General features: G+C 40.7%; 1 protein-coding gene across 5 annotated transcripts in view; it reads right to left on the bottom strand.

Annotated features, from left to right (window-relative positions):
• Positions 1–20,731, bottom strand: part of MYRIP (myosin VIIA and Rab interacting protein) — a 722,788-nt gene that overhangs the window by 75,682 nt on the left and 626,375 nt on the right. For all 5 annotated transcript variants that reach the window (XM_073630373.1, XM_073630374.1, XM_073630375.1 and 2 more), the window contains exon 11: positions 9,728–9,964. In XM_073630373.1, the coding sequence (XP_073486474.1) occupies positions 9,728–9,964 (237 nt within the window). The remainder of the gene's footprint in view (positions 1–9,727; positions 9,965–20,731) is intronic.

Below are 20,731 nucleotides of genomic sequence, written 5' to 3'. Positions count from 1 at the left end.
ACTTGGAACATGGTGAGTAGAAAAACAGCAAAGTATTCTAGTTAATATGTTTAACATATCATTTATAGTGTATGTAAACCCAATAAGTTAAAAAAAGGGTTTCCAAATTACTTTTGTTTCTGTGAAGGTATTATTTTTGGATTGCCGCCTTCCTTTTCATATGTTTGTAACTGGTAATCCTGCCAGCATGTAACCTCCTTGGAAGTTCATGTACTAGGGTGACAACACAGCTATAGTCCTCGTCTGTTTAGAAGCAGCATTGTCACTCGAGGTTCACTCAAATTCAATGCTGCCTACACGCAATTGTACACAGCACCTACCAACTTAGCCTTAGGAAGGCTCACTCCAACCCATGCAAGAAGGTCATAAAGCTTGTACAAAAACCAAAAGTAAAGGATGCCACTACAGAGCTATGAATGATTTTAAACCTATAAAAGTAAGTTTGTGTAGCCAGGTGCTAGAGGAGAATATCAGGAGGAGGGGAAAGAGATGCATTTTCCCGGGCTGTGGTAGATTTAACTTCCTCTTGCCATAAAGGAGACCGGAGAGTGCACATCACTGTCCAGTGTGCACCCTCCCTGGTGCATATTGGCTGCCTGAGAAGGATCCGGAGTGCCGAGACAGAGTCACCTGGCTGCAAAGCAAAGAGTGGACTAATTGCTATGTGTCACTGGATGGTGAGCTGCAACATTGCTGGGACTGGTGATCTTCTGTCGTGGAGATTTACTATCTGCTGAAGAACTGACCATACAGCCAACTAGTAGCTTTATTGCTGTCTGCAGGCTTGACTGTGACTATTCTCATGTGCACCAATGGTACAACTGGGCCTTAATGCTAGCCAACTGAAGAGTGAGGACCATATCCTAGCCATTCTCCTAGAGTGCACTCTAGACTATTTATAGTATTATCATTGACATTGCAGTTAAAGCACATATGCATTGTTTAGTGCTGACTTTGCCGATTATTGTGTTGATTCCAGTCAAGTGGTACAGAACCCTATTCTAAGTTACTTTGGTTTAGTGATTATACTGTCTAGCAGAATGTCTGAACCTACCTTCTGTATGCTCATTTATGCTCATTCTAACCTGTACCAACACATTGGGTTAATTTACCACTAAATAGTCTTGTGTCTATTTCCTGGTACTAATTCACAGCCAAGTTAAAGGTTTCTATACCTGTATTCTTATAAGGCCCTGTTCGCATATGGGCAATTTTTAATCACAGGCACAGTTGTCCTGAATCAGAGAAGGAGAGGCACCTCTAAGTGCAGACGTAACAAAATATTTCTTAATGGTCAGACATTTGGCAACTCACATTTCACCAATGTAAAGGAGGCATACTAGGAAATATTTTTGAGGAGCCGTCAGTAGTGGCTGTCATCAGGAACACCGGAACCAGCTGTTGCAGTATGTCTCAATTCCCAGAAGGTGGCTGCTGTGCAGTGGATGGAATCCCAGAACGAGGGCTGAGGCACTTGCCGAGTGTGGCGTAAGGCGTGATGACAAAACTAGGCTTGATGCGTCAAGCCATATGCACGGCCACCGTCTGGGAATCGTGACAGACTGCAACGGCTGGTGCTGGTGTTCCTGATGACAGCCACTACTGACAGCTCCTCAAAGATACTTCCTAGATATGCCTGCTTTACATTGGTGAAATGTGAATTGCCAATTGACTGACCATTAATAAATATATTGTAACGTCTGCATTTGAGGCGCCTCTCCTCTGTTTCATATCTTACATTGGAACCAGCTTCAGATCCCACCTAGAGGCTGCTATTTGTGAAAGAATGTTTCTTCCCCCTCCACCGCCCTTTGATGAACTTTTCCTTTTTGCTGAATTATGGACTCTTTATGCATATAGACTTATGAGCATTGATTCTTATCTAGAATATTGTTTGCTTGTTATTGTCATGTTGTTTCCCAATAGATCACTAGCTTTGTGCCTTATCTTTTTTGTCTACAATCATCCTGAATGGCACCCCAAACGTGGCGCCATTTTATGGCAACTGTCACAAAAACAAAACATGTGAGAATAGTGGCGAAACAGGAATGTAATATTACCCCTGGCTCAGGGCCAAAATTTGGTCCCTGAGCTTCTTTGGAGCAACCATCATGCATAGGGCAGCCCATTCATGTGAATAGGCTGCCCTATGCACAACACGCATTCCCGCATGCAAATGGCACTATTTAAATCACTAACACTATGGCATTATTTAAATAACTAGAACCCGTGTTCCTGCTAAACAATATATAAATGGGGTCTAGGTACTTGCAGTGACTTTTATTCAACAATGTGTGTCAGAAGAGTTGTGGTTGTTCTTGGAGTTGAGGTTCAGGACAGAGAACCCAAATGACCAAACGGCTCTTTCAGGGGTAGCACTACACTTGCAAAGCAATAAATAAAAGGATCACTCTACACTAATCTAACGGTTTAGAGGTTTACAAAGCTACCATTATAAAATATAAACACTTTTCACCGGATTCCTTTTTAAAGGACAAATATTCAGACACTTTAATGGAAATATACCAGTCAATTTGTCAGTGTAACAATACCCATCATATAAATTTGGAGTTCCTTATATTTGGAGAAAAATGGCACAAAAAGTGTGATTCTGTTCATGCCAAAGCATCTGTCAACTTTAGTACAGTTTAGATGTCTTACATGGATAGATACTTACAATGCTCTACTATAGAGAGCACCAATGTTTATTGGGTTAGTCTGTTTTTGGATGTCATTACCAACATGTATAATTGCAAACATGGCGGTGGTTTAATACCTGGCTTTTATTTAACCTGCATTGTGATGGCCCCACAGAACAAAGTTGTAGTGCCTAAAAACTATCTTGAATACTTGGAAAGATAATCTTCTCAGCCACAAAAAAAGTTAACCAATAGTTTTACATTCCTGTTTTCACTGATGCAACACTCTATTCATTCTAAATATATAAATAATGCAGCGCTTAACCCCACTACTGTTCATCCACACAGTAAAACAAGTGTTTTAAATACAACAAACTGACAAAATTCAAAGAAAAATACAAACGGCCCACACAGTGCACACAATTAATACTTTCTTATGAACAAGAATACTTTCCCCCACTTTAAAGCAGTTCTCCAAAGTATAGATGGAGCAGAAGATGAAAAAGCAAACAGTGTAAAATCTTTTCATTTTAATATCACTTTAAAAAAAATCAGCAAATATGAACTCACATGGCACAAGTGCTCCTCAGCACCAAACATAAAAGCATCGGAGGTATATTGCCGCATGGTCTTTGGTATACATCCCACGTCTTTGTAGGCAGCTCTGCATTGATTACCACTGATGCTGTTTGCTGTTATCCATAGTGTTAATGAACACTTAAACCCTATTAGTTTATATATGTTGATCTTTAAGAGATATACAAATTAAAGGATTTTACACTTTTTGCGTTTTTTGCCATCTATTCCACTCAATCCACTTAAACATTGGAGAACTGCGTTAAAGAGGAAACTGTTCTTATTTGAAAGAAAGTATTAATTGTGATTCCATTCAGTTCAGTTAATAAATATAAAAAAAGAAAATGATTCAGAGGAGAGTGATCTTTCTGAGAGCAATTTTGACATGTGGATATATACAAAATTGTGGGGTTGATTTACTAAAACTGGACAGTGCAAAATCTGGTGCAGCTGTGCATGGTAGCTTGCTCGCTCGGTTCCACTCTCTTGACACTCCTCTGCAGCTATAGAATCAGACTGCAGAACGCAACATCTGATTGCTCGGTCATCCAATGCTCCAGGATTAGAACTACAGCTATGTGCCATTCTAACCCAGTTGTGATAGCTCAGAACAAACACCAGGCAGGCTGTATGTAAGTTCAACCAGGAATCTCCTTTATTCAAAAATACAGGCTCTTTTATACACTAACAGTGGAGGTGCATACCTCCTGCTCATATTACTTTAACAATACACCTGTAACCTAATTAACCTAATTAACATGGGCTAATTAACTAATCCCTTTAGACAGCCTAGATGACTCAGACATGACCTTTAGGCCAGACTGGCACATTATCACAATAGCAGAGTTAATTAAACACAAACAACAATGGGGATCTAATGACTCTTAGATCCCATACTAGAGACTTATTTACAATACACATTTTAGCAGACAACAGACAGGTAGCTGGAATTGATGACATTAGCATTTAACAGTAGGAGTCCCAACGGTATGAATCAGTCACTATTCCAATATGGCAAATCCAGGGTCCCCAGAGTCTGTGTGTCCTGGGGGACCAGGACCCGAATCCACAGTAATACCACCTCAAGGATCCCCAGGCATACAGCTCACAAAGAGCACCGTTCCCCCAAATGCCAGGGCCCACGATCGATCGGCAAGAGGCTAGCATACAGTCCCCTCCAAAAGTCTCTCTCCCGGCTAGGTCTGTCACAGTAGCCAATCAGCTTCTAACTTCAGCTTGTTCAATTAAGCTTTGACAATCAGCCCTGGTTCACATTGGAGCAATTTGGCATGCAATTTGATATGTCAAATCCCATGCCAAATCGGCGGCAATTGCCAGTAATGGCACTGTCCAAATCGGTGCGACGCCGCATCTTTCAGCACCGCATCTTTCGGCACCGCACCGATACCCAAAAGTAGTTTCTGTACTACTTTTGGTGACTTCAGGGTGCGATTTCCATAGACATCTGTGCAGCAACCCGCACAGATGTCTCTGAAATCGCCCCCAAAAGTCGGGACTAACATGCGAGAATGAAATCGTGCAAATTCAGCTGAACTCGCACAATTTCATTCCCGCTGTCAGTGTGAACCCGGGCTCAAACCTGGAAGCTGATTGGTTTCTATGCACAGCTGCACCAGATTTTGCACTCTTCAGTTTTAGTAAATCAACCCCACGTGTTTGCTTTTTCATTTGAAAGCTTCAGGCTGGGTTCACACTAGTGCGAATTGGAAACGGGTTTCCCCGCATTCAATTTGCATGACAGGAGATTGTGATAGAGCCGGTTCACACATCTCCAGAGCGGCTGCGGAGCGAATTGCACAGAGGTCCTGTGCGTGTTTGGCTCAGTTTCAGGTCCAAATTCAGGCAAAAATTTGGGCCTGATTCATCCCTGAAACAGAGAACAGGGATGCACTGGACCCCTGTTGTCAGGCGCATCCGTCTGCAGTGTGAACCCAGCCTTAAAAGGAAACTAGGGGTTTGGGTTCCTGGAAGAAAGGGCCAACTTCTCAGTCAATAACCAGTACTATAGAAGGGATGGAATGCACCTAAATGAGGAGGCTGCAGATCAGCTGGGAATGAAGATGGCCAAAAAGTTAGAGGGGTTTTTAAACTAGGCGATGGGGGGGAGGGTCCAGAGGTACAGATAGTCAGCGCGGAACATATTCTAGAGGGTAGTATTGGGGAAATTAGTGGTAGGTCGACCAAAGCACATAAACCCAAAGTAAGTATATTAGCAAGTTGAAATCTTGGAACACCCAATAAGAGGATAATATGCGACTGGTCTAAACTACGTGGCATGTTCACCAATGCCAGGAGCCTGGCGGACAAGATGGGTGAACTAGAGATACTGTTGTACGAGGAGGATTTGGATTTTGTGGGAATTTCAGAGACCTGGTTCAACAGCTCTCATGATTGGCTGACAACCATTCAAGGGTATACCCTTTATCGCAGGGATAGAGAGGGAACAAAGAGGGAGGGGTATGCCTATATATCAAGAATAATGTACAAGTGAATGTGAGAGATGACATCACTAAGGAAGGTAGGGAGGAGGTGGAACCCTTATGGGTAGAGCTCCAGAGGGATGAAGCTAAGGGGAAAATAATACTGGGAGTATGCTATAGGCCCCCTAACCTGAGAGAGGAAGGGGAGACAGATCTATCAAAATTTGGATTAGCAGCAAGGATGGGAAGTGTTATCATTATAGGGGATTTTAATTATCCAGACATAGACTGGGCAGAGGGAACCACACATTCATCTAAGGCTCACTAGTTCCTATATGTCTTGCAGGACATTTTTATGGGTCAGATGGTAGACGCACCAACTAGAAATAAAGTGTTACTGGATCTACTGATTACCAACAATACAGACCTGATCATGGATGTGGAAATACGGGGCAATTTAGGTCACAGGTCAATTAGCTTCAGTATAAATCACACAAATAGGAAACATAAGGGGTATACAAAGACACTGAATTTCAAAAGAGCCAACTTCCCTAAACTACAAACCTTGCTAGAAGGCATAAATTGTGATAAAATCTTAGGAAAAAAGAAGACGGAGGAGAGGTGGGTTTGCTTTAAGAGCATATTATATAAGGGCATTAGCCAATGCATCCCATTGGGTAATAAATTTAAAAGAGCGAACAAAAGTCCTGGATGGCTTAACTCCAATGTAAAAATGCATATAAAAGCAAAGGAGAAGGCCTTCAAAAAATACAAGGTTGAGGGATCATCTTCAGCATTCAGACTTTATAAATGTATTTGTACGATACTAAGCTAAGCAGGGCAATACCTTCTCCGCAGGATGTGGAAACCTTGCAAAAAGATCTGAACAAATTAATGGGGTGGGCAACTAGATGGCAAATGAGGTTCAATGTAGAAAAATGTAAAATAATGCATTTGAGTGGCAAAAATATGAATTCCATCTATACGGGGGGGGGAATCTCTGGGGGAATCCAGGATGAAAAAGGACCTGGGGGTCCTAGCAGATGATAGGCTCAGCAATGGCATGCAATGCTAAGCTGATGCTAACAAAGCAAACAGAATATTGGCATGCATTAAAATGGGGATTAATTCCAGAGATAAAATAATAATTCTCCCGCTCTACAAGACTCTGGTCTGGCCGCACCTAGAGTATGCTGTCCAGTTCTGGGCACCAGTCCTTAGGAAGGATGTACCGGAAATGGAGAAAGTACAAAGAAGGGCAACAAAGCTAATAAAGGGTCTGGAGGTTATTAGTTATGAGGAAAGGTTGCGAGCACTGAACTTATTCTCTCTGGAGAAGAGACGCTTGAGAGGGGATATGATTTCAATATACAAATACAGTACTGGTGACCCCACAATAGGGATAAAACTTTTTCGAGGAAGGGAGTTTAACAAGACTCGTGACCACCCATTAAAATTAGAAGAAAAGAGGTTTAACCTTAAACTATGTAGAGGGTTCTTTACTGTAAGAGCGGCAAGGATGTGGAATTCCCTTCCACAGGTGGTGGTTTCAGCGAGGGGCATCGATAGTTTCAAGAAACTATTAGATAAGCACCTGAACGACTGCAACATACAGGGATATAATATCATTACACACACAGGTTGGACTTGATGGACTTGTGTATTTTTCAACCTCACCTACTATGTAACTATGTAAATGGGGAAGGAATTTCCAAACTTTTGGTGAAGGTATCACAAGGCCATGGATTTGAAATAAATAAGAAGACTCAAAGATTTGCAAGACTGTTGGATATTGGTTAGATACTGTTTTAATTATCTATTATCTGTTTTATTACTGAACTGTGTGGAACATTTGTATTTTGGTTTGAATTGTAACAGTTTGATATTCTTAAATAACACTTGTCACTGAGGGCTGGTTCACACCACATGCGGTGGGAATGCGTTTGGTGGCTATTTCAGCGCAGAGAGCCTGGTCTGGTAAGCGCCCTGTTTTCACCACTGTGTGGCGGTGGTGTTGGGGCAGGGTGTGGTGAAAAAAAAGTACTACATACAGTACACTTTATCAGTGCAGCACAGTGAAAGACAATCCACTGCCTTGCACCACGCGGCCGGCAATTGAACTGTATGAATTGCAATGCAGTGGCTGGTGTGAATCATAAAAAACAAATTTCAAATGAGAACATATAAAACAATGTGTAAAAATGCAATAAAAAGGAAAATGAAATCCCCCAAAAAATGTGCAAATAAAGTCCCAGTGGCAAATAGTGCAAAGATTTCCAAGCTGAACAATCCATATACAATGTGAGTAAAATTCCAAAGGAAAAGTGGTGACAGGCAAGTCCAACATCCAAGGTAGTTTGGATTGCCCAATCCCCAGACGACGTCCTATCGTGACGAAATGCGTAGGGTGGAGCCTGTGACGCTGACGTCATTACGTTTTTCCTTGGTGACTGATGGGACGCACACAGTAAGCGGGAGGAAGTTCGTGGAGACGCTGCGGTCTTTACCTTGACATATGATTACGCTTTTAAAGGATGGAAATTTTTGTAAGTACAATTCAATCAGCTTAATAAACAACGTCGTTTGAACTATTACACTATGGGAGCAATTTTTGTTTTTGTTTTCTGAGTATTACGATTTCAACTGTGGATGTCGGCATAGGTTAGTGGGAGACCTGAAATTTCCCAAATGCCTGGTGAGACTACTGTTATGGTGGTCATCTATAGCTGGTAAGAAGCCTCAACTCTCACTTGGGTGTGAACTACCTTGGATGTTGGACTAGCCCGTCACCACTTTTCCTTTGGAATTTTACTCACATTGTATATGGATAGTTCAGCTTGGAAATCTTTGCACTATTTGCCACTGGGACTTTATTTGCACATTTTTTGGGGGATTTAATTTTCCTTTTTATTGCATTTTTACACATTGTTTTATATGTCCTCTTTTGAACATTGTTTTTTTTATGATTTTACATTTTTTGAGATATCTGCCTTAGTCTTTTATGTGAGACTGTTTTTCACCATTACTTTATCAACATTTTTTTCACATATTTTTTATAATTTATTCATTGTATCAATGTTTGATGGGCTATCATCTTTAGTCACTTTTTGATATGCTGGCTCTTATTTCACATACATGTATGATTTTTTTCTGAGAGTTTTGTATATCATTATTTTTCTTTCACATTATGGTGTGAACCAACCTTGAATGGGTGAATAATTGTGGTTTGGAAGCACAACACTGTTTTTATATTTTTAAGCTGATAAGTGTAATTAACATTTATGTATCAGCTGCCTCTAATTCTCTGTTAAATTTTAGATTGTATATTGTATAATTAGCTACTTGAAGAAAAAGTGTTAAAATTGAACTATTTTTTAGTACTCCACTAGTTTTGCAGTGTATTATGCACAACACACTGGAACAGGAGAAGATGGGAGAAGGGTACAGGGCAAGCTCTTTGGGGGTTGAGGATATTGGCCAGTTAACCATTGTTCTATACTGACTGATCTATTATATATTATATATGTGTTATATATAGCCAAAACTTTTTTTAGAATAGGGAAGGGTTAGCACCCCATAGCAAGTTTATATTGCTTCTGTGTCTATACTTTGGAGATTAAACTACTCTATTTCTCATACTGACCACTATCAATGAGACAGATAGTATAGGAAATCCAAGATTTTAGAATGGTCACCAGAAAAACAGGTGGAGGAAATTAATTCAATTGTTCCTATGACAAATGTCCCCTAAATTTAGAGGAAAATCCTTATACTTCCTGTTGCATCCCCGGTGTAAATTCCCCAAAGGGAAAAAGACAAAAAAGATTAAAACACAAAAACTTAAAACCTTCACTATTTACCCCAAACTGAAAAGAAAAGTTTAGGCTATACACAAGTGCCACAATTCTGTGGTTGAGGGGAATGTGTGCAGCTTGTTCAACCTGGATGAAATAATAGGTATTCATGTCAGGTGAAAAAGGGATCTCCTATGGGTTAAATATTTCACCAGGAAAATAATATACTATGGCTCTAACTGGTATGGGAATTTTGGATACTTTCCTGGAATCATACCTTTTTTATCTCCTCTTGTGCACACTTGGAATTGTCCTCTGATGACAAGATTTCACTGTTCCCAGTTTCCATCCTAAGCTCAGAATCTTGTTCTTCCCCAGAAGACATTTCTTTATCGCTAATCTTGGCCGTTAATTCACTTAATCGTGTTTTAAGCTGTTGTTCAAGACAATCAGACTCAGTTCTGTGATGTTGGTCACCACTGCTCATCTCTGTTTCTGATAAATCAGCAAAGCCCTACAAATAAAAGAAAGAGAGTTATAATTGTACATTACTCAGCTTGAACAAAATATTCCCCAAAGCGTTATAATGCTTATCCAGACAAGACTTTATTAATGGTAATTTCCAGTGAAGTTTAGCTTTGTATGGATTGTGTCATATTAAGCACTAAAAAGCACTAAATATATGTGGAGCCTACACCACCAGTCCTCATCTGTCATGACTACTAACATATAAAATTAGAGCTGTGGCTTTACTGCCAACACTTATGCCGTGTACACAGGGGCGGACTTTTCGGAATCAAAGGTTCGACGGTCTTTCCGACGGACTTTCGATGGACTTTCGACGGACTTTTGAACGAACGGACTTGCCTACACACGATCACACCAAAGTCCGACGAATTCGTACGTGATGACGTATGACCAGACTAAAATAAGGAAGTTCATAGCCAGTAGCTGCCCTAGCGTCAGTTTTCGTCCATTGGACTAGCATACAGACGAACAGATTATTAGACCGGACTTGAATCCGTCGGAAAGATTTGAAACATGTTTAAAGTCCGTCTGATTTTCGGCCAAAAAAGTCCAATGCAGGTTCGTTGAAGCCCACACTTGGTCGGATTGTCCTACAGATTCGTTCCGTTGTATCAGTCTGGTCAAAAAGTCCGCCCGTGTGTACACGGCATTACATTTCTGGGACTGTGACAAAAAGATTCCTTGCAGTGTGGTTTCCCCCACTTTGAAATGGTTGAATGCACCTTTAGGCTCTTTTCTTCCATGTAACTAGTTCCTTGCACCCTGTACAATGCCTGGTTTAATACCTCTGTATTGCACATGATGATGCTCAGGGACCACTCACAGACTGGAGCTTCAGGGAGAGAAGGAAAGCACTGAAGCGAGGGGGCAAGGTGAGTAACATGGTCTTTTCATCTTCCCCTAGACTAAGAGAGACTAAGACTAAAGTAAACTCCAGCTTAAAGGTGATGTCACTAGAAACTTAAGGTGAGTAACATAGTCTTTTCATCTTTCCCTAGACTAAGAGAAACTAAGACTAAAGTAAACTCCAGCTTAAAGGTGATGTTACTAGAAACTTAAAGAGATATGTATATTGCTCCCACCTCCTCCACGGCCTGATGCTCCAGTGAGCTCTGGAGGGGCAAAGCAGAGAGCTGGTGATTGACACCAGCTCTCTGCAGATTGAAGACCAATAGCTGAGCGATCAGCTGTGTTTGATTGCTGACATCTCGATCTTAGAGCCATCGGGCAACAGATGCAGCATCAGACTGATGCTGCATCCACCTAGGTGAGCATATATATTTTTTTTTACCTAAACCCATACTTCTCTTTTAAGGGTGAATGTTTTTTTTTCAGTAGAACTATAGGTAACATTTTTGTTTTCATTTTGTATAGAGTAAGGGATGGTTATAACTAGTAATTTTTTTTTTTGCCATCTGTCCCTTTGGGGAGATTTCCCTTCACTTCCTGTCTCATGGCCAAAACAGAAAGTGAAAAGAAATACCTGCAAATTAAGGGCATCTCTTGGGGTCCCCAGAACTACAGTGCAAGTATGCAGACACCTTGAAATTTTTGACATTTTGTCATTTTACAACCAAAAACGTAAATGTATTCTATTGGGATTTTATGTGATAGACCAACACAAAGTGGCACCTAATTGTGAAGTGGAAGGAAAATGATAAATGGTTTTCAAAATTCTTTACAAATAAATATCTAAATTAGGTGGTGTGCATTTGTATTGAGCCCCCCTGAGTCAATACTTCGTAGAACCACCTTTTTCTGAAATTGCAGCTGCAAGTCTTTTTGTCTCTACCTCCACCTCTCTTTTGCACCATTCTTCTTTGCAAAAAAGCTCAGATTGGATGGAGAGCATCTGTGAACAGCAATTTTTAAGTCTTGCCACAGATTCTCAATTGGATTTAGGTTTGGACTTTGGCTGGGCCATTCTAACACATGAATATGCTTTGATCTAAACCATTCCATTGTAGCTCTGGCTGTATGTTTAGGGTCGTTGTCCTGCTCAAAGGTGAACCTCCACCCCAGTCTTAAGTTTTTTGCAGACTCTAACAGGTTTTCTTCTAAGATTGCCCTGTATTTGGCTCCATCCATCTTATTATCAACTCTGACCAACTTCCTTGTCCCTGCTAAAGAAGAGCATCACCAAAACATGATGATGCCATCACAGTGTTTCACGGTGGGGATGGTGTGTTCAGGGTGATGTGCAGTGTTAGTTTTCCACCACACATAGCGTTTTGCTTTCAGGCCAAAAAGTTCAATTCTGGTCTCATCTGACCAGAGCACCTTCTTCCATATGTTTGCTGTGTCCCCCACATGGCTTCTCCTAAACTGCAAAAGGGACATCTTATGGCTTCTTTCAAAAATGCCTTTCTTCTTGCCACTCTTCCATGAAGGCCAGATTTGTGGCATGATTTGTTGTCCTGTGGACAGATTATCCCACCTGAGCTGTGGATCTCTGCAGTTCCCCCAGAGTTACCATGGGCCTCTTGGCTGCTTCTCTGACTAATGCTCTCCTTGCCCGGCCTGTCAGTTTAGGTGGGCGGCCATGTCTTGGTAGGTTTGCAGTTGTGCCATACTCTTTCCATTTTTGGATGATAGATTGAACAGTGCTCCGTGAGATGTTCAAAGCTTGGAATATTTTTTTATAACTAAACCCTGCATTAAACTTCTCTACATTTAGCCTAGGTTCACACTGACAGCGGGACCTGAAACGGAGCCAAAGACGCACAGGACCTCTGTGCAGTTTGCTCTGCAGCCGCTCCGGAGATGTGTGAGCCGACTCTATTGAGAGCCGGTCACAATCTCCTGTCATGCGGATAAAGCCGCATCCAACTCGCACTAGTGTGAACCCAGCCTGAAGCTTTCAAATGAAAAAGCAAACACGTGGGGTTGATTTAATAAAACTGAAGAGTGCAAAATCTGGTGCAGCTGTGCATAGAAACCAATCAGCTTCCAGGTTTGAGCCCAGGTTCATACTGACAGCGGGAATGAAATTGTGCGAGTTCAGCTGAACTTGCATGATTTCATTCCCGCATGTCAGTCCTGACTTTGGGGGCGCTTTCAGAGACATCTGTGTGGGTTTCTGCACACGTGTCTATTGAAATTGCACCCTAAAGTCGGCAAAAGTAGTACAGAAACTACTTTTGGGCATCGTTGCAGCGTCGCAAATTCCCAAAATTCCTGGTTCACATTGGAGCGATTTGGCATACGATTCGCTGGTTCACATTGCAGTGATTTGGCATGTGATTTGACATGTCAAATTGCATGCCAAATCGGTGACTATTGCTTGCAATAGACAATCAGCTTCTAGGACATGTCAAATCCTGGTTCACATGGCATTCCGATTCCCAAAAGTAGTTTCTGTACTACTTTTGGCGACTTCGGGGTGCAATTTCAATAGACATGTGTGCAGAAACACGCACAGATGTCTCTGAAATCACCCCCGAAGTTGGAACTGACATGCAGGAATGAAATCGTGTGAGTTCAGCTGAACTCACACAATTTCATTCCCGCTGTCAGTGAGAACCTGGGATCAAACCTGGAAGCTAGAAAACAGCAAACATAGAAACTGTCATTTTTAACATTTTGACACTTTTTTTGGTGAATGTATAGGGGTACAATTTACCCGATTCCCATTCATATGGGGGGGGGTCTGGGATCTGGGGGTCCCCTTGTTAAAGGGGGCTTCCAGATACCAATAAGCCCCCCGCCCGCAGAGCCCCACAACCATCGGGCAAGGGTTATGGGAATGAGGCCCTTGTCCCCATCAACATGGGGACAAGGTGTTTTGGGGGGAACCCCAAAGCATCCTCCCCATGTTGAGGGCATGTAGCCTGGTATGGTTCAGGAGGGGGCGGGGCACTTTCTCGCCCCTCCCTTTCCTGGGGCCTGCCAAGTTGCATGCTCAGATAAGGGTCTGGTATGGATTTTGGGGGGGGGACCCCTATGCCATTTTTCTTTATTTTGGCTCGGGGTTCTCCTTAAAATCCATACCAGACCTGAAGGGCCTGGTATGGACTTTGGGGGGGACCCCTATGCCATTTTTAAAAATTTTGGCGCAGGGTTCCCCCTAATATCCATACCAGACCTGAAGGGCCTGGTATGGATTTTGGGGAGACCCCACACAATGTTTTTTTTAATTCGGGTGCGGGGTTCCCCTTAATATCAATACCAGACCCAAAGGGCCTGGTAATGGACTTGGGGGGGACCCATGCTGTTTTTTTCAATGATTTTTATCTATATTGCCGGGAGCCGACAATACATTACAGCCATGAGCAGTTTTAAATTACTTTTTTCCTTTAGAAATGTAATTTTGCTGTGGTACTGTTATAAACACAGGAAAAAAGCGCTACTTTACAGGCATACTAAGGACACCGGGAAAAAAATGCAGCGCTAAGAAGTATTAGGAAGTTAAGGTGTAGTGAAACAATTAAGTAAGAGATGCTGTACTGGACAGTAAAGCATATGTGCAAAAACCATAAGTGAAATGAAATGAACAAACACAGTATAAAGTGTCCACATATGGTAAATGGATGATTCCAAACTCAAATTAATAAGAGGAACTGGTATGGACCAAAAAATGATGTGAAACTAGAAAATAAAGTCAATGGTGCACGGTGTGGATCTGTGACTGTGAGTCAACAACGGGGTACAGAACTTCCGTAGCTGTAAACCAACATCTCGATATGGGGCATCAGAATGAAAACATCAGGAAGTAAGATAAGATGGGTACTCTTACCAGATGACGTGGACTCCACTGTCATATGACATGGAGTCAATGGTGCATGGAGCCAAACCTAGGCTGGAAAACGATATCCGGAACGGTGGAACCTCTGTCTCACTTCTTGACTCCTCTGGTGGGGTGAAGAAACATCAGGAAGGGCCGCCAACTGGATATCAGCCAATAGACCTCAAGGATGTGTTCCAAAGAGAAGCCAGGGACATATTTGATCCAGACCCCGTGATGGAAGTAGGGCTACTGGAAGGCAGTTTCTTGCATTGGGGTAATATGCAAATAAAAAATAAAAAAAATAAAAAACTTCTGCATAGTGCATGTAAACCAGGGATTTTTATTTCTAAAAATACCATACAAAAAATGGATAAAAGTGATCACAATTGAAATGCCCCTGTTGAAGACCCCCTTGGTCGAAACGCGTTGGACGATCTCCCCTTCCTTACGCTGCTTAGATTTTATTTCAATTGTGATCACTTTTATCCATTTTTTGTATGGTATTTTTAGAAATAAAAATCCCTGGTTTACCTGCACTATGCAGAAGTTTTTTATTTTTTATTTGCATATTACCCCGATGCAAGAAACTGCCTTCCAGTAGCCCTACTTCTATCACGGGGTCTGGATAAAATCTGTCCCTGGCTTCTCTTTGGAACACATCCTTGAGGTCTATTGGCTGATATCCAGTTGGGGGCCCTTCCTGATGTTTCTTCACCCCACCAGAGAAGTCGAGAAGTGAGACAGAGGTTCCACCGTTCCGGATATCGTTTTCCAGCCTAGGTTTGGCTCCATGCACCATTGACTCCATGTCATATGACAGTGGAGTCCACATCATCTGGTAAGAGTACCCATCTTATCTTACTTCCTGATGTTTTCATTCTGATGCCCCATATCGAGATGTTGGTTTACAGCTACGGAAGTTCTGTACCCCGTTGTTGACTCACAGTCACAGATCCACACCGTGCACCATTGACTTTATTTTCTAGTTTCACATCATTTTTTGGTCCATACCAGTTCCTCTTATTAATTTGAGTTTGGAATCATCCATTTACCATATGTGGACACTTTATACTGTGTTTGTTCATTTCATTTCACTTATGGTTTTTGCACATATGCTTTACTGTTCAGTACAGCATCTCTTACTTAATTGTTTCACTACACCTTAACTTCCTAATACTTCTTAGCGCTGCATTTTTTTCCCAGTTACCAGTTATTGTTTGTCACAATGTATGCAGCTGCTGGCTCACATATATTTTACTTTTGCTATTAGAGCGCAGTGTTTTCATATTCTCTTGTACTAAGGATACCCCCAAGCACGATATTTAAAGGAATATTTCGATTTAATTTTTTCACTTTAAGCATTATTAAAATCACTGCTCCCATTTTTAAAACTTTTTTTGCTTTGATATATGTCCCCTGGGGCAGTACTCGGGTCCCCAAACACTTTTTATGGCAAAAACTTGCATATAAGCCTTTAAAATTAGCACTTTTGATTTTTCATGTTCGTGTCCCATAGACTTTAACGTGTTTGAGTGTTCGTACAAATTTTTTGCCTTTTCGTAAGTTCTGGTACGAACTGAACCGGGGAGTGTTTGACTCATCCCTAATTAGCTACAGTATCTCACAAAAGTGAGTACACCCCTCACATTTTTGTAAATATTTTATTATATATTTTCATGTGACAACACTGAAGAAATGACACTTTGCTACAATGTAATGTAGTGAGTGTACAGTTTGTATAACAGTATAAATTTGCTGTCCCCTCAAAATAACAACACACAGCCATTAATGTTTAGACCGCTGGCAAAAGTGAGTATACCCCTAAGTAAAAATATCCAAATTGGGCCCAATTAGCCATTTTCCCTCCCTGCTGTCATGTGACTCGTTAGTGTTACAAGGTCTCAGGTGGGAATGGGGAGCAGGTGTGTTAAATTTGTTGTTATCGCTCTCTCTCTCTCTCATACTGGTCACTGGAAGTTCAACATGGCACCTCATGGCAAAGAACTCTCTGTGGATCTGAAAAAAAGAATTGTTGCTCTACATAAAGATGGCCTAGGATATAAGAAGATTGCCAAGACCCTGAAACTGAGCTGCAGCATGGTGGCCAAGACTATACAGCTGTTTAACAGGACAGGTTCCACTCAGAACAGGCCTTGCCATGGTTGACCAAAGAAGTTGAGTGTACATGCTCAGCGTCATATCCAGAGGCTGTCTTTGGGAAATAGACGTATGAGTGCTGCCAGCATTGCTGCAGAGGTTGAAGGGGTGGGGGGTGAGCCTGTCAGTGCTCAGACTATACGTCGTAGTCTGCATCAAATTGGTCTACATGGCTGCCGTCCCAGAAGGAAGCCTCTTCTAAAGATGATGCACAGGAAAGCCTGCAAACAGTTTACTGAAGACAAGCAGACTAAGGACATGGATTACTGGAACCATGTCCTGTGGTCTGATGAGACCAAGATAAACTTATTTGGTTCAGATGGTGTGAAGCGTGTGGTGGCAACCAGGTGAGGAGTACAAAGACAAGTGTGTCTTGCCTACAGTTAAGCATGGTGGTGGGAGTGTCATGGTCTGGGGCTGCATGAGTGCTGCCGGCACTGGGGAGCTGCAGTTCATTGAGGAAACCATGAATGCCAACATGTACTGTGACATACTGAAGCAGAGCATGATCCCCTCTCTTCGGAGACTGGGCTGCAGGGCAGTATTCCAACATGATAACGACCCCAAACACACCTCCAAGACGACCACTGCCTTGCTAAAGAAGCCGAGAGTAAAGGAGATGGACTGGCCAGGCATGTTTCCAGACCTAAACCCTATTGAGCGTCTGTGGGGCATCCTCAAATGGAAGGTGGAGGAGCGCAAGGTCTCTAACATCCACCAGCTCCATGATGTCGTCATGGAGGAGTGGAAGAGGACTCCAGTGGCAACCTGTGAAGCTCTGGTGAACTCCATGCACAAGAGGGTTAAGGCAGTGCTGGAAAATAATGGTGGCCACACAAAATATTGACACTTTGGGCCCAATTTGGACATTTTCACTTAAAGAGGTGTACTCACTTTTGTTACCAGCAGTTTAGACAGTAATGGCTGTGTGTTGAGTTATTTTGAGGGGACAGCAAATTTACACTGTTATACAAGCTGTACACTCACTACTTTACATTGTAGCAAAGTGTCATTTCTTCAGTGTTGTCACATGAAAAGATAAAATATTTACAAAAATGTGAGGTGTGTACTCACTTTTGTGAGATACTGTATGTATTAGTATTTTTTTGTGCTACTGCTGCATAAATAAAATTTGTACTCATACCACAGAGTGTTTTTCATTTGAAGCCCCTGTCTAAACCTTCTTGGTTTATCTTTTTGTTTGTATGTCTATTTTGGCTTCGGGAACCCCAGCCAATTTGGGCTGATTCGGTATTCTACTATTACATAATCCTGTCAGCGTTTATTTTTCCCCTAGTTTTATTTTTGCTGTAGTGTCCACATTTAAAGATTTCCCTTCTTTTACTGTTCTGAGGACAACCCAAAAATTGGGTTTTTCGTTTACCATTATCATTGAAGATAAAAGTAAAAAGGACAAATAGAAAAGGTGAATCTCCCTAACAAAACTGAAAGATGTTTCTAATCCCTCTCCACTCAATCCAAAACAAAAAAAAAAAAAGCTTTGAAGCTATACTCAATAAAATTTAATAGTATTTTATAATATTTGCGTAATCCTCATACTCAGCTTCTGGAACCGTGCAGGCTCAACTAAACAACACTTGTGCCATCTAGTGGGAAAACAAGGACATAGTGAATAACTGATACATTATGGGGTATATCTATAGCAACTTTTACTAAACATTCACTGGTAGTAAATCAATCACTTTTCACGCATCTGAAAAATTGACCATCGGATAATGCTGATTGCATGTCAGATTCACTGGTTTGTAGATATACCCCTATGTGCTTATCTGATCTTCATCTAAGTCACAATAATAAAGCATTCTCATTTAATCCCTTCAAGACCACAATAGGGCTTATGAAAGTCCAAATGTAAAATCCCTCTTGTTATGAGAACTAGAAATGTGCAACTATTTGTTTTTTTAGTTCTCAGACCCGCTGTCAATCTGAAAAATTTAGTCATAGCATACTGACACTGCTTAAATATCCAGATGCTCGTTTGGAAATCCAAGCTTCAAAAAAAAAAAAAAAAACTCTGGTCACAAAAGGTTTAACAAGCCACACATCGCAAAGTTTTTTTTACCCAATTTGCTATATACCAATCTGGTTAACAGTTCTGAATTCAGTAAAACAAACAAACAAACAAAAAACACAAACCGTATACACATAGGAAAATACCCCACTATGGCCTCTAGATGGAGACAAAGACCATAGTAAAAAAAGTTTTTTTTTATAAATACACACTTTATTGAACCGCCACAATAATGTACACAATTGCACCATTATGATGCACATGTACACATTATTACCTATTGAACTATACAGAAACATAGCTCCCAAATGTCTCTGATTTCGAGGGACTGTTCCTGATTTGGAACAAAGTTCCTCTGTCTCTGTTTCCTCCTTATTTGTCCCTTATTTTGGTCCGATCTATATAGTTGTATATAAGATGCACTAATTATCATTCAAAAAGCATTTCCCAGTGCTAAACCTTTCATCCAAATTCTAAATTGCTGCATTTGTAAATTTTAAAAAGTCAGTATAAAGGAATAGTAGTGGTAAAAAAAAGCACTTGTGGGTTTAACAATTTTTTTTTGTATAATTCTCCTTTAAGGGGGTGTGGCAGGTGGTGTGTCCTATGCCTACATACTTTTTCTAATAGGTGTACCTCATTCCCATCTCAAAAAGTTGGAAGGTATGCAGAAACCATATGATTCAGGACTCTAACTTTGGTGCGAAAAATAGCAAAATTGGTACAGGCTTCCGAGGTTCAAAATGGGAATGAAAGTGTGGCAGCGAAAAGGGTTAAATGATCAAATAAATGAAGAAAAGTATTTAACTCTTACAGTAAGTAACTAGAAGCTAGTTTTGATAATCTATATCTTAAATTTTGTATTGCCACATTTTACTTTTTTTAGTAGCCAGTGCAGGTTCTTTTTTTACCTACTTACTGTTCTTTCTAACCCCCAATTCAGACCTTGTAATCCCCACTCTCCACTTTCTGTATTCTTGCCCCTTTCTATTTATACTAGTTCAAAACCTTTTCCAGTCTTTTACCTATTTTTCCAGGACGTACTAAACTGCATATTGGGATGATGGGATGATTGGATTATTGGCTGCAATACTGAGAACTCTCACTAGATGTCAGTGTACTTTATACCAAAATATATCAAAATATGTTATTCTTTCCTGCAGTGCTTGATACACTGTTACAAGAAGCAGTTACTAATGTTTAACTGGAATATGGGTAGAATTATTATTTCTCATGGGGTTTATGGGAGGAATATCATATTAACACCTGACAATGAACATATTTAACCCATTACTTATAATAATATACATATAATTATTTTTCTACATGGGGATTATGGGTGGAATATTGTAGTTAAACATACATAGGAATATATTAAACCTATTTCTAATATGAATATGCATATCATTATTTTTCTACATGGGGACTATGGGTGGAATATTGTAGTTAAACATACATAGGAATATAATAAACATATTTCTGATATGAATATGCATATAATTATTTTTCTACATGGGGATTATGGGTGGAATGTCATAGTTAAACAAACATAGAAATATATTCAACCCATTTCTGATAAGAATATGCATATAATTATTTTTTTCTAAATGGGGATTATGGGTGGAATATTGTAGTTAAACATACATAGGAACATATTTAACCTATTTCCTTTAAGAATTTGCATATAATTATTTTTCTACATGGGGATTATGGGTGGAATATTACAGTTAAACATACATAGGAACATATTTAACCCATTTCTGATAAGAATATGCAAATAATTATTTTTCTAAATGGGGATGGGTGGAATATTGTAGTTGTCCCATGTCCTGCTGCTG

The sequence above is a fragment of the Aquarana catesbeiana genome, linkage group LG05 (genome assembly GCF_042186555.1).
Source record: "Aquarana catesbeiana isolate 2022-GZ linkage group LG05, ASM4218655v1, whole genome shotgun sequence".
NCBI lineage: Eukaryota > Metazoa > Chordata > Amphibia > Anura > Ranidae > Aquarana > Aquarana catesbeiana.
The sequence above is the reverse complement of the archived record's forward strand: the minus strand, read 5'-3'. Positions and strand labels throughout refer to the sequence as shown.